Here is a 15,305-nt window from a genome sequence, read left to right as displayed (position 1 = left end):
TTTGCATTTTAAATTGAGTTTAGATATTTACTCAGTGTTTCTAGCTTCATTTTAAAGATCTTTCCCTTACTTGTTCTGGGCTAATTTCTAACAGCTCAAAAGAAATGATATTTTCCATGCGTGATAAGTAGACAAGCATTACAAAATGCATCAAAAGTCCCTGCTACAAAGAATCAATGTCTGTAGCAGGAAAAATAGGGGTGAAGACTGTGATTGTTAGTTTACTGTCAAGCGACAGTTTCAGGATATTTCTGATCTGGTTAATGTGAAGTGTTTTACTATTAACTTGTTAGAAGCAAATCTTGTGGAGGATTTTGAAGGAAAAAAATCACATAGGCATTATTTTCTCTTCAGAATAATGGGTAAAACTGGAAAAACAATTTTAAGAGAAAACTAGGCTAATTCAGGGAAGAAGCTAATGTGTTGACACAGCCAAATGTAAATCAATGACTCAATTTTTTAATATTAGCCTTAATACCACCTAAAAGATGGTAGTGTGGTGTATAGGTTAAGTTTACATCCTTTTCCATGGAGAACAGGGAGACTCTGAAATAGATAATTATGTTTTAATCAGAAGAAGCAAGGCAAATGCTCTTGCTATCCATCTGCAAAACAATCAAGGTTTCATTTGTCAAAGCAGTCCCAAGAGAACTAGATGTTTGAAAAACCTGATGGAGCCTGGATGAGATTTCTAGCTACAAGTGTGAGAGCAAGAGGAAAGGAAAAGAAAAGGTATAAACTTAAATTCTAAGAAGAGTTTAGACATCTTTGTGAAATGTTTAAGTGGAAGGAAGGTGCAGTGCATCAGAGGTCTGTCTGGAATGGTAGAAAAATTGATACTGAGTAATGAAAGCTGATAGAGGATGAACTTTCTGCATATCAAAAATTGTATCAGTGTCAACAAATTCCAATTAGTAAAATGAATGAGGACTAAGTAAAAGGTTCCAGGGTTTGGCCATCTTCAAATATAACTCGGGTAGGTGGGCATTTTGAAAACTATCAGTATGTTCACAAGTTTAGAAACAGAAGGGAGAAGAGACATTAGGAAAACTTTGGGAATGCAAACAGTCAGATGTGAAGATAGATTTTACTTAAATGAGGGCCATTCAATGTTTGTTTTGTGACAGAAGAGGGAAGATGAGAAACTGATGAAGAATATGTGACCAAGGATGGCAGTTCAGTCAAAGGAAGCAGGGGCCAAAATCTGATGATGTCTTTCTGATGCACGGCCTTATATAAAATTGAACCCAAAGCTGCACGGGTTTGGTTTCTTTTTAGTAATATTTGTATTCCATTATAAGAACAGAATTAAAAAAAAAAAATCAACATAGGAAATGATTTGAGTCTTAGCAACAACTAGTATCAGGTGAAACTATTTAATCTTGAAATGTCATTAAAACTGATTTGTTTTAAATATTCTGATTTATATCCTATTTGTTCTAAAATATATCCTATTAGCAAGTATATGAAAATGCCTTACCATATAGAAGCTTTCAGCAGAAGCCTGGTTCTCATTTACTACAAAAATACATATATTTGCAGAATCACTTGATAGAAGGTCTGCTACATCCAGATAGAAAGTCTAAAGTTGCACTAGATTTATGGGGGGTGAGGTGTACATATTCATTTACTTTCATTCCTGTGCTGGATAAGGCATACTATTCTAAAACACAAGGAATATAAACTGATTGTTACTGAATTTTGGAGTGGTTCAAAGGTACTTGTCTGAACTGTAGTGTTTTAATTCACCCAATCTAACTTATTCTTATCTGCTTTTATTTAGATAAGAAACAATATCAGACACTACTTTGTTGAATCTTCTACTGTTAAACTATGTTATGATATTATAACATGGATGGCAACTCAAGTAGCAATAAGTTACACAGTTGTGCCATTTGTACTGCTCTCAGTAAAACCCTCTTTCACCTTTTACAGGTAAACACATTCTATTTGTTTTCTTGTTATTTTCTTTAAGTTAAAGGCAAATATTTTCTGTTGCATAACATTTCTGAAGTCATTTTAGTGATAATTACAATATTTGTTAGTTAAGCAAACTGTCTTTCTATTTCATCACTTCAGCAGTTTGTGTTGTGATGACACACAAACTTAAGAAATCAAAGTGCTTTTGTTTTTCTACTGTAATAGGCTGGAGGAATTTCGGGGGGGGGGGGGGAGGAAGAAGGTGGCCTATTTGAGATCACTGTATACCCTTGACCTGCTTTATAATAAGACAAGATAATGGTATCCTAAAAATAACTCTTGTTCAAAAGTAAATAGTTCAAAGCAGGTTTCTCTTCACTCACTTCTGATACTGATAATAGAAATATATTATCATCTGTGTTATAGCACTAAATACTGTGAGTGAAGATTTTATTTCTTTTTTTCCCCATTATTACCTTAAAAGAAAGTAAATATTGTCTTAATGAGTGTTACGTGCAATTTGTCATATTCAGGTGTGTTTTGACCGTTTATTTAAGCATCCTCTAAGAGTGGTTGGAATTTTATTGAATTACTGGTTTTGTTTATTTTTTTAGCTCCTGCTATTTCTGTCTTCATATTGCCAGCATCCTGGTGTTGTTGGTATTTCCATTGAAAAGAACTGAAAAAGGAAGTAAAAAGCATGAAACTATCCAGCCTGTGTGGTCCAAAAAACTAGAAGAAGAAAATGTTTTGCAAAAGAACAGTTATTCCACAACAAATAATAGTTTCAGTCAGAAACAAGAAATAACCTGCAGATATCAAGCACTAAAACAGTGATTGAGAAATACTATGATGAATATATTTTGTATGTTTTTGGAAACCCATTTTTAGCACCTTTTAAAGGGGTTTGTATTTGTTTGCAAAGATGTTTAGTAAGAAAAGAATGCATTACCTAGGAAAATCACATACAATAGCAAGACTGGAAACAAAACAAATTAACCCCTCCCATGCCATGTCCCTGTGGGTCACGCCTTATATGAAGATATTACCATTATTTCAATGGGCACTCAGGACTTGCAACGTATGTCCATAGGGTCATATGTGTGCCCTTTGCTGAATGTACGTTGTGTATCCCAAGGCACTGATGGAGTGGAATAAAATTATGTCAGTCTAGGATTAACAAATGGAAATTATTTTTTCCAAATGAATGACTTGCCTTAAACCCTCTATTTACTGAAATATTGTTTCGAAGTGGTATTTTCAAGCTTGAAAATGTGGAATGCATATTTCAAATATATAATACTAAATGCTATGAAGATGATAAATATGAAGTGGAAAGTCATTAGAAGATTTTTGAATCTTTGAAAGGGTATTGCAATAAGCATCTCAGTATTTGGAGGGTTTTCTTAAAGTATTTCAAACTGTTACAGTACACTACAGAACTGTAAACATTACCAATGCCAAATTATATGTAGGTTTCTTTTTATCAAAGAGTCTAATTACATAGAGTCCTTTCAAATGGATAAAAAAACAAAGCAAAACTGAAGGTTCATCTTTTCCAAAGCTTGATAGCTCTAATGTAGGTTTCTTTTACTTTAAAATAAAAACAATTAAAAAACCACTAAGTGGACTTTGCAACTAGAGGAGGAAGGGCAGCCATAGGACACACACAAAAAAAAAGACAATGTGTAAGCACCAGGCTTTCAATGAAAGTGCTTTTTTTACCCTTAAATACCTGAAATCCTTATTCTAGAATTGAGCTATTTTACAAATAACGACAATATCATGCAGTAGTTAGCTGATGATTTTTACAGCATAAAAACAGCCAAATTTCCTTGAGCTCATAGATAATAAAATAGGAAATTGGTCATAACCATATTTTGTGTTCTTGATATTGATGGCCCTTCATCCTAAGAAATGAGTAAATTTGAGGAAAGGTTTTTTCTTTAAATTAGAATCAGATACAAAGTTCACATCACATTTGTAGATAGTATAAAAAAGTGAGAATATCTGATTGAATTTTCATTATGGAAATACGTTAAGGAGATAATGCAGTGATTATATCTATTCCAGACCATTTTTGTGCTCATGGTCCCTGCTAGAGTACTGTGTTAAAGGGCTACACTTTAATTACTTATATTCTGTATTTTCGTATGACTTTTTTTTTAGAAAATGCAGACTGTTTATCCATGTTATTTTAGCTTTAAAATTGATGCATTATTTTTCCCCAGCAATGTTTTGTAACTTGTTGATTAATAACCTACAAATGAATGAGAAACTCTGTCATGAGAAAATATTTTGAATCTTAAACACTTGATCAGATACCTGATGGCACTAGTCGAGTGAATATTCTTAATACTAGTATTAAGAATAGTAGTGACATTCCTCAGTTTTGGGGATGTTATCCTGCAAAAATAGTAACAAGACTTCTCTGGGCTAAGTCTTTAAAGAACCAAATCCTAAGTCAGGTCAGAGATGTTTCTTTGCCATGATAGTTTTGTGTCTGGCTTTTAGCTCCTTGCCCAAAATTCAAGGAGGAAGAAAATGTACTTCAGTACGTGGAGGTTAGCATTAGATATGAAAGTGGAAGTGAGGATGGAGTGAGAGCAGATGAGTCTGTTTTGCTGAGCGCGGATGCTAATATGGCAGTCATGGAAACTGATGATCTTCAGAAGAAAATAATCTGATTTGTAAATCCTTACTTTGGTTACACAAGTAGATCTGTCCTTGAATGGATTTGCAGTTGTCATTTATACGCCTTTTTGAAAAGGCATTTTGTCTTTTTCCATTGCTTATAAGTGAGGGCACACTAGCTTCCAGTTTTTATCCTTATTAGATACAGAATCAGGAAAGACGTTTTCCACCTTCTGTTCTTGAGGGGATGCTTGCATTAAATAAGGAATAGAATTACCCATTTCTGGAGGGATGAGTAGTTTTGGGATTGATCATTCAGCAGCATGATTCAGCATTTGTTGCTGTTGAACTTAAATTCCTCTTCCTTTTTTGGTGCAATCTACATATCTACAAGAATAAAAATTTCTGGATGCTGCTACAACATCAGATGGGTTGGGTTTTTCATTAATATTCTGGTACACTTGTTTTGGCATGGGTACCAATGTGTGTGATGAGGTGATTTGATTTTTAAATATGAAATAAAAGAGCAACTGTAAGCACTCACAAAAAGTAAGCAGAGTTAAACTAGTGAAGCACTTCCATTTGAGTGAATTCACATATACAATTTGTTTGAAACTCTTGTATAAGAGGAAGTTAAAACAGTTAAGAAAATCTGTACCTCCTTTAGTTGGGCACTAGTAGCAAAATATGAGTTTCAAAATTGGACATGACTTGTTCCTGCATGCATTACAATTATTTTTCTTCATTATTTGAGCCCCTTAAAAAATTGCAGCTTTAGAAAATTATGACTATTACATTAGTTCTGCACAGAATTTCTTCTGAAGAGTAGTGCCCTAGAATTTACAGTTTAAATGTCATTGCTGAATATAAAAATTCTCTGAACCAAAATCTACTCTTCATGCAAATCACTTATTTTTTGTGATGATGGAGAGAGTTATATTTTGGATTTTTTGTTCTTTGTTCATTTAATGGCAGCACTCTGGTCTTAGTCATTGTGGTTTTTGTTGTTTTCCTTCTGCTTTGCTAGTTATCTGCCTTGCTATGATAAATGAAAATGTTGCACTGGATCGTCTTCATCCATTCAATGAAAAAATCGAGAGCAAGCAGCCCTCATGCTTCAGATAACTTCTAGTTTTTACATGTGTAATTTCATACTATTGAATTTTAAAGGATGTTGGTGACTCACAATTGCTATTATGAAAAAAAATAAGAAAGTAAATTTCTTAGAAATGTTTTGGACATGAAGGTAACCTGATTTTAAATATTTTTTTCTCTTATTAACTAATGTACATCTAAAAGGTGAAAAGTCTTCATTGTATTTCAGATCAGCACTATCTGAAAAGTAAATATAACATATCCTTCATAACTTTATGGTGCTTTGCAGGTATTTGCCTAGTATTGTGAACGATTCTTCCAGGCACTTAATGTTAGTTACTAGATGTAGTCACCCTCATAGTAACTGCTTGTTTACTATTTTTTATCATTTATGTTTCTATATTAATGAAAGATATCTATATTATATATTTAAATAGTAGTTTCAGTGGTGCCTCCTACTGTTGTGATAGAGAAGGCTCTGTTGGCTTTACCATTGCATATATGCCCTTCTTATTCAGAAGTTTTACTCTTTCACAGTCATTCCTTAAGCTGATACATACACAAGATTTCAGTAGTAGATGACATTTTGAAACATATTACCATATAAAAATATTGGTATGAATTCTAATATGCTCTTGATGACAAATCGTATTTCAATGAGAATACTTTACAAAGAGATCTTGGTATATACCTAGCTGTACACTGACACGTTTGATATCATGACTCGTGATGTTTTACTGGTATAGTGTATTATTTATTAAAAAAAAATATTTACACATATGTAACTTGTTCCCTCTATCTCATGGGAATAAATAATACAAGTATAAACACTGTTACACTTGTACAACAGGATGCACGGAAGGAGCAGTAGTAGTGCCCCTTTAATGACACTGATCCAGTCAGTGATAAAACTTCTGATGCAGATGAGATCTGTTTTTGGAAACATCATTACAAGATCCTGGCCTCCTGTCAAAAGTAATTTCAGTAGCTTCTGCATTCTCTCTCAGAAGTTTGCAAACAAATTGTATATTTGTTTAAATACATGGTCAAATATATCTTCCATGATATCGCATGCAAATGTGTGATGCTTACATACAGACGTATGCTCAGCTCTACAAATTGGCCTTTGAAAAGATAACAAACTTTAAAAGTACACCTCAGCTTTCATTTCCCTTTCTCTTATATCTCACTTTCGAATTCTCATTGAATTCTGAAATCAGGTTTCTATAGCTTTCTTTTAAAAGGAAAATTTGGAAATAGTGTCATTAATTTTGAAAAGTGATCAGTGTTACAAATCAGAAGGAAATACCTTTCAGAATTTTAATATGAAGACTCTAGATACAAAAATATGCATATATTGGTGCTGATTCATCATGGCATTTAAGTACATGATTAGCTTTTATGTATTTATTTAAGTCCGGTAATATTGAGCAGTTTTTTTTAAGTTCTGTTCAAAAATCAATTGGCTTTAAGTTAAACGAGCACTTATGTGCTATGCTGAATTAAGTATCTAAACTGAGGCACTACTGAACTAAGCCTACTCATTACGTTTCCAGATCTGTCTGGACCTAAGCTAGTTATACTGTCCTGGCCTTTATCCTCCTCATAGTCATTGCCAATTTGGCAATATTACATACAGAACTTTGCAGAGGAGTTTCCTGCTTGCTTGTGACCCAGGCTGCAGCTGCTCTTAGCCAGGTCTACCTGGATTTTTGAGGTGTATTGCAATTTTAACTTAGGCGCTTGATGAAACGTCATGAAATCCAGGCATCTGCAAAAGTTGCTCTACAATGTTACCATTGCAAATATTGCAACAGTTGTTTATTAAGGTAAAAAATAAAAATATTTTTACTATTTTTAATTTCTTAAAAACATGTTTTGAGGTGAGTTTTTTTTGTATATTTCTAACAAAACCTAATTATCAACTGAAACAATTTTCATTCTGTTAAATAATATTTAAAAAGCAGTTTTGGTCACCTTACAGTTACGGAAATATGCAAAAGCAATTTTTGCCACTTCATTCTCTTGTTATCTGTGTTTCATGACTTGCACCTGGTTTTGTATTTTAAACATTTTTAAATTGCCTGGATTCGTGTGCATATCTATATAAGCAAAGTGTAAAATTCTTGGATTGATAAACTGTAGTTGCCTATAGTATACATAAATGTATTTACAATAGGCCATATCAGTATTTGCCTGAGACTAGTTTTGAGCCCTCCAATTGTACACTATATTTACTGAAATCAGTTCTGTTCTTTGAGCGCTAAGCTTTCTGTTTCCTAAAGTGAGCACAGATTCTGTAGGTTACAGTTTAAGTAGCAGTGAAGGGCTGCTTTCAGTTTGTTGCAAAACCGACCCTTCCAGGATTTGTTGCAGCAGGCTATGAATATATACTTTGACTTCAGGTATATTAACTGAAATCTGAGTTGGAAACTATGACTCACCATTAATATAAAAAGTTTTATCTGAAAGCAGCACTACAGTCTAGTACCTTATTCCAGACCAAATTATCAGTGAGAGAAACCTTTTCCTTCAAACACTTCTTCAATTTTACATTCGTTCTCTGAGGGAAAAATACCCCAGGTTGGATTTAAAGTTCACTACAACACATAATATGAGCAGTTAGCTGAGGTCCATGCTATCGTCTGAATTAGACTATTAATTTCCTTCTGAACTGTGAAGATGTAATAGGAGACAAAAACAAAACAGGCTGCCTAGAGACTGGCAATCAGAATAGTGCAACACTACAAGTTAAAGTTGCAACAAACTTTTGTCACAATAAATTGAAGAAAAGGAGTATTTGCCTAAGCGTATTTTGCCTTTCTATGTGTTCATCAGTTTTCTTAATACTTTTTGTCTTTTTACCTTTTTTGTCCAGTGATACTGACTATTTCTATGAAGAATCTTCTGATGTGTCTTACTGTGACAAAGGTGTCAAAAATGATACAATAGCAACTAGTTAGTTATTCTTAAATCCCAGACCTCAGATGTATTCTAGATCAGTTAGAACACAATGTTCAAAATGTATTGATTGAAAACTAGTGTAAGGTGGGTAAAATATAGCGTTATTCAAAGATGTTGTAATAAGTTACTCAATTTAAGAATTTAAAATATGGAACTTTGTTCTTTCCTGCCTTGGTTACATATTCAAGGGAATAGTTTTACCTTAATGCAGAAGTAGTTATGCCTCCAAATCCCCATTTGTTAAGAAGAGAAAACACCCTTAGAAGTGGATAGCGACAGTATTCCTCAATTTGCCTTTCCTGGTTCAGAATATAATGCATTGTCAGTGAATTTCATTTTTATTATTCCAAAATATATATTTTTTAAAAAGTGTTATTTTTCAACAGATCCATAAACTAAGTGTTGGTGTATGGTAAAATTAAAATACCACTGTTAGTTACACTGTGATTGTGATATTTTAATAATTACTTATTTCTAATTTGTCTCAGCATTGCTGCAGAAGCAGCTTGCTGTTATGTTTTAAAGGTGTTTTTAACTTGCCTATAAATGTTTTTTTCTAATTTGTGTCTTTAAACCTGATTAAACTGTAGTTTAAAAAAACCCTTTGAACTTGTTTTGCTAAATTCATTGGTGTCTGTGTTTGAGTAAGTGCTAAGACAGGAAATTATTTTAATGGAGTTCATCTGCAGCAGCTTTGGGATCTAACAAGCAACTATATTGTTTACTGAAGGGTTTTTTTTTTTTGTGCCATGTTTGAAAAGGTCACTGTTTGAGGAAAATATTTAATGCTGCCTCAAGAATAATAGAATAACAGGTGTAAAAAAACTTAAACTGAACATGAAGATATGTTTATTCAGAAATATTTAGATGCATGTGAAGTTTTCACAACAATGTGGAAATATACTTGAAACTGAGTTTAATCAGATTCACAGCCCTGATGTTAAATTTTTACCCACTTAAGCAAAAAAATAGTTTAATACCTTACACTGTAAAAAAAAAAAAAAAAAATTACAAATCATGAATTTACATCTACATTATTTGCAGTATTCTGTTTCAAAATCGTGTTTGATTCCCACTTGTCTAAAGCTTATATACAAATATGCGTATAATTATTTTCCAGTAAAGGTGGGTGAATAGCATTTTTGTAGCACTTGAAGTCTAACTATTTGTTACGTTGGAAATGTACTTACGCAGCTTTAAAATCTCTATCTCAATTACTTACCTTTTCTGAATATGATAACTCAAATCTGTAGCCTGATACATAGAAATTTCATAGCTAACAAATCAAGATCTCTGTTTTATGACAAGTTGATTATTTAATTGATCATTGAAAAAAAAAAAGGATGTGTGTTAAACCTTTGCTTTTTTTTTTTTTTTTTTTTTTTTTTTTGAAACTTCACTATTAGGACCCCACTATACTTATACTTAGTTTCCCTACCTATTGGTTGGTGATTGTATTTTAAAGCAGGCTGGGAATCCTTGACCTACAGACTCTTTACCATGCACATGCAGACTGATGTATAAAACAAGCTGTATTAAATGTTACTACTAAATAAGTGCTGTTTCCATCACTTTCTGATCTGATGATAAATTTTTTTTCTTTCCTCTTGGTCTCATTTGAATTCTACTTCAATACATATTTTGTAAAACGAATGAAATATACATACTAGAAATATCTTTTACAAAAATCTGTTTCTGCAAGTAGTCCCACCCTAGAGGAATATTAAAATACCTGGGTTGGTCCCTTGAAAGGCCCTACTACTGTATTAATGATATTTTTAAGCTTTTTAAAAATTCTTTTACCAAGTTTCATCATGGAAGATAAAGAATACTTGTCATTTCAGTATGAAGGACTGCAGATACAATTTTAGATGCTCTGATTTTTCTGTCATTTTAATTAAAATTTTGATAGTGCAGTGAAAAGTGCCTTCTCTGGTAGAATGAAAAAGACCTTCATAAATTAGATTTGTCACTGTATTTGGTAAGAAACTCATTTGAACAGATTAAGTTAAAACATAGTTTTTGTACCTCAGGATGTTAAAACTCCGTAGTGGATCTGATTACTCTTTATGATGATCGTGATGAAAAAAAAAATTAACTCTGCTCTCTTAAGATACTGAACATAAAGAACCCTGATTAAAAACATCCTGGAGACAACAAATATTTTCCTATGTCTGTAATTGAACTTAGAACCATCTGAATAACTTCCTGACAGTAACTTCCAGGATTTTTTAGGATAGAATACAGAAGTAGTTCTTGGGGAAGATCTCTCCAACCTGCTTTTCAGATTTGGACTGAAGACCTGTACCGTTAGCAAGATTTTTCACTACATCTTGCAGTTCTTCCTTGGCATGGTCGCTTTCAATAGCCAAATAGTTATTTGTCTGCATTGGTTATTCACTATCTTTCCAAATGAAATAAGCTGTATCAGCAAAAGATCTCTCCATTACAAAATAAGTAATATGACTGCCCATGTACTATATTACAAAACAGCGTCTTTCCATATTCTGTATTTTCGTATTAGTGCTTTTGAGGAGACATCAGAAGACAAAAACATGCATGTCAAATGGTCATGATCTGGATCAATATAGGTTAAAGAAATTAGAAAAGTAAGGAAAGAAAACAGCTTAAGTACTATAGTAATTATAACCAGTAGACTAATTATAAGCTTATTAATAATTGAAGCATGGTAGCTATTTTTAATTGATGTGTCTGTATTGGGCAGGTGCTGACATCTGAAATAGTGGCACAATTGTGTTCTGGAGATAGACTTAGTTACTATAACAATTAAAATCAACTTCAGTTATGTTAAAGTTAATAGATGTGTTATTTTTAATCTTGATAAGGGAGGATAATTTTTCAAGTCTTGTTAAATTTCATCCATAATTTTGAAGCATTGCACATCGAAGAGCTGTAACTATGTCAAGCTAAAAAACAAGCAGTGAGCAGAGAAACAGATCTTCAGACTTGGATGAGACAAACCTATTCCAAAGGGTAAGGAATGAGACACCCGTTTTTATGAATTTGAGCTGCTGCTTTGTTAATCTTGGCTTTTTTGCTTTTGTTAGTGCTTTGGGATTTCACAAGGAGCTTTTGCTTCATTTGTACAAATTATTTCACTGGGTCTCATGCACTTCTGGGTGCTGGTAAGAGGTGTTTGTTTTTTAACAAACAGCTTCTTCTTGAGCTGTTACTTGAACTGGTGCTAGAAACCGATACTGAACGATGTCAGCTGTTAAGATGTTTAAACAAGTGTTTAACTGCTAGGTGCCAGTGTACTTGTTAAATATTTGTTTTTCAAGTTGGCTGAGATGGTATGAAGTTATTGCAGGGTGTAGAGGCCTGTCAGACAGGAGAAGATGGATCTTTCTCATCATCTGTCTGTTGTGAATTCTCACATTTATGTCTCTCACTGACTAGTACGGAGAACTCTAAATGCGACTAGCTTATTTGTAGTAACAAACTCTGTGGAGACTTTTGTATCAAGTTGCTTCAGGAATAAGTTGTATCTATAGAAGGACCTTTTTTCTGTATGTTAGTCATCTTTTCATTCATGAAAGATCTTAGCCCCATTTTTTTTATTGAGCTGTTCAAATATAAATCCTGAAGGAGATGGGAAAGTGGAAAGGAGAAAAAAAAATTTGTTGGAAGATTTTGATTTTGTTGGATTATATGCTTTACACTACAGCAATTTAGAAATATCAACATTTACCACCTTTTTTACAGCACATCATTAAAAAATCAAGCATTCCTGCACAGATTCTGGACAAATGCTACTCTGAGTTTTTAATCATGTCACTCAAACTATACATTAATGATATGCCAAATTCAGTTTTTGAGTCACTTGTTAAAAGATTATTTCTGTGCTTTACCACACCCGCATGATATTTTGAGAGGCAGAATTTGCTTTCTGTGAAATCCTAACCCCACTGAACTCCAGTTTTGACCCTGCAGTGGGACCAGGATTCATTCTCTATAACTTCATCGCTGATGGGAAAAGGTTCTTCCCAATGTAAAAGCAGGGTGCAAGTGGAAGAGCACAAGCAAGTTGGATCAGCCTGTATTGAAAGGGGAAGAAAGTGAGGGATGATACAGTTCTGCCTTCCCTGTTCCAAGTCCTCAGTGTGTGTTTAGTTCCCTCATATGCAGGAGGAGCTATGGCCTCTGCCTGACAAATTTGTAGCTTTGAGGTGAGAACACAGCTAAAATGTGGTATGGGTAAAGCTATGATATTAGAATAAGAATTTGGGACATTGAGGAGATCATGAGGTGAGAGATTAATGTTATTTGTATAGACTGTATAGAAAACAAAAAAAAGGAAGAAAATGTTTGAGAATCCATAGACCTCAGGAGGCTAAAGTAGTCTCATATATTACAGTACATGAGGTCAGGTAGATGACTGAAACATCAGGACCATCTTTGAGTGATGGTCCATATGTGTAAGTTCAAGTAGTTTAGATTGAGCACTTTTCAATTCAGCAGTAACTGCAGGGATTCATTCATCATTTGTCTTTTTGTATCACGTACCTATGGCATAAATAAGGATGCTTTTTTGTAAGCACTGAATTTGCTTAAATTTCTTCCAGCCTTTCAGCTGAATCAGTGTTTTGGTGCAGATCTAACTGGATTTAGCTTTTGATTTTAATGGAGCTTGCTTTCCCCCATGTACTGGTGAGGGGGGAAGGTGCAAGTAAGGAAAACTTGTTGATCTCATCTGGGTGTGAGGATCTCTCCTATTATTGCAAAAACCTGAATTGCTTTTTCAAAAACTCAGTGGAAATACTTGCCTGGTTATCCTAAGTATCTACTTAGGATACACAGGGACCACTATAGGATGTGTCTTTCAGAAGCTAAAAATGTGAGCTCTTTAGAGATGGAGATTCCAGTGTTGTAAGGATTTTGAATGAACACTTTGATCCTTGGGAATCCTTTCAGTAACAGTTTGGGGCCTATAGTGTCTTCCTGAAAACCTAGTTCTTTATTAATTTGTTATCATCCCAGGTTCAAATTATGCTCCATGGTCTCTCAAGAAGATATTATTACTGTGGTCATTACAGAGCATCTCTGAGCTAATTGTCAAATAATTTCTGTCATTAAATAGAGGAATCTATTGTTAGGATTTGGATTGTACAAAAGATGAAAGGGCATCTCTCTATAGTCATTAGATGTATTTTACCATCATGGAAGGTATAGAGTGGAAGAATTGCTACTAGAAGGACATAAAACATGTTGGAAATTGCATGGGAAGTCCTAAGCCACTTATGACCCAATGTACAAATCTGCCAGTATGGTGAAGTACATTTTCAAAATATTTAAGAAACTGCTTTGGAGCTTGGAAGAAGTCTGGGGAGAGGCTTGGCAGACACTGAACAAGAGCAGCTCTGAACTTTCTCCTGTGTTGTCTGTAGCATGTTGAGGTGAGGTTTCGTCCATGTTTACCTCGCCTACAGTGAGAAATACCCGCTCATTTATCAGAGAGGAATTTTAACAAAAATCCTTTCGTGGTTTCAGAAAGCATTTTTCTCTGAGGTTGAGTGCTAAGGTTGAATGCTGAGGTTGAGTGCTCTGTTTCAGATGTTCCCCACTTTGGTGGTGTTTCTAAGCTACCTCCATCCTGAAGTTTACAGAGCTGGCCTTGCAGTTGTCTTGGTGAAGCTTCATGTCAATGACCAACTTGGTCAAGACCCTATTCCACCTAGCTTTTGGGGGGGCGGGCAGAGGCCCTGTCAAGCTTATACTGTGATGGAGAGATGATCTGCCTTGGTGAAATGGTTTGTGGCAGGTGTAGAGGAACAAGTAATGATCCCTTCAATGCTTGTGGGGTGGGGGGGGGCTCTGTGAGAAAGGCCCCTTGGGACAGGTGAATGGGGGCCGCTGCTGCCTCAACTGCAGCCCCGAGCCGTTTGGGGGAGGGGGGCTGCAGCGAGTGCGGCTCAACGGCTGCCCCGAGCCGTTGGAGCCGTTAGGCGGCTCGCAGGGCCGTCCGAACGCGCCCGGCACGGCCGCCGAGGGCGGTGACTCAGTGCGGCGAGGGCTCCCGGGCAGGGTTTCACGGGTCCCCGCTAACCGGTCATTAGCCGATTACAAGCGGTTGCTACCGCGCCAGCCCTGCCGGCTATTCGAGGACTGGCTCCTCGCGCCCAGGTGTGCCCCTCCCCGGGCACGGGCAGGCGGCCGCAGCTCCCGCCCTGGCGGCGGGGGCGCCCCCGCCCGGCCCAGCTCACGTGACCAGCCGGCAGGCACGGGGGGTGGGGGGGAGAAGGCGGTGAAAAGTAAGATGGCCGCCGCTGGCGGGGGGAAGTGAGGAGCGTTCCGAGCCGCTGCCTCCTTGTCAGTCCCAGCCTGGGCCAGGGGAGCCGCCCGCAGGGGCCGAGTCCCGCCGGCTTTGGGGTGAGTGGTGAGGGGGGGGCAGCGGGGACAGGGCCGGCCGGCCGCGGGGTGGGGGGAAGGCAGGAGGCGCTCGGAGCTGCCAGACAAAGGGCGCCGCCGGGCGCCGCGCCGCGCGGCCGAAGGCGGCGGTGGAGCTGGGCCGCGGCGTGCGCCTCGGGCTCCGGCTAGCGTTTTCGGCAGGGGCAGCGCTGCGTGGCGTGCTGCCAGCGCCCCGAAAGGTCCCCTCGTTGTGTGGGTGTGCGCCCCGCCATGGCCGCTCAGCCGGCCCTGAAATCCTCCCGCTGCCGCGCGGCGGGGGGAAT

General features: G+C 36.4%; 2 protein-coding genes across 7 annotated transcripts in view; both read left to right on the top strand.

Annotated features, from left to right (window-relative positions):
• MBOAT2 (membrane bound O-acyltransferase domain containing 2) overlaps positions 1-4,975 on the top strand; it is a 50,694-nt gene extending 45,719 nt beyond the window's left edge. Inside the window, exons 10-11 of the mRNA XM_062573012.1 lie at positions 1,784-1,935; positions 2,535-4,975. Coding sequence (XP_062428996.1) covers positions 1,784-1,935; positions 2,535-2,757 — 375 coding nt within the window. The 3' untranslated portion in view covers positions 2,758-4,975. The remainder of the gene's footprint in view (positions 1-1,783; positions 1,936-2,534) is intronic.
• Positions 4,976-14,875: 9,900 nt separating this feature from the next.
• The window catches only part of KIDINS220 (kinase D interacting substrate 220), an 89,082-nt gene continuing 88,652 nt past the window's right edge, over positions 14,876-15,305 (top strand). For all 6 annotated transcript variants that reach the window (XM_062573007.1, XM_062573006.1, XM_062573005.1 and 3 more), the window contains exon 1: positions 14,876-15,003. The gene's annotated coding sequence lies outside the window, so the exon portion shown is untranslated. The remainder of the gene's footprint in view (positions 15,004-15,305) is intronic.

This window comes from Rhea pennata, chromosome 3 (genome assembly GCF_028389875.1).
Source record: "Rhea pennata isolate bPtePen1 chromosome 3, bPtePen1.pri, whole genome shotgun sequence".
NCBI lineage: Eukaryota > Metazoa > Chordata > Aves > Rheiformes > Rheidae > Rhea > Rhea pennata.
The sequence above is the reverse complement of the archived record's forward strand: the minus strand, read 5'-3'. Positions and strand labels throughout refer to the sequence as shown.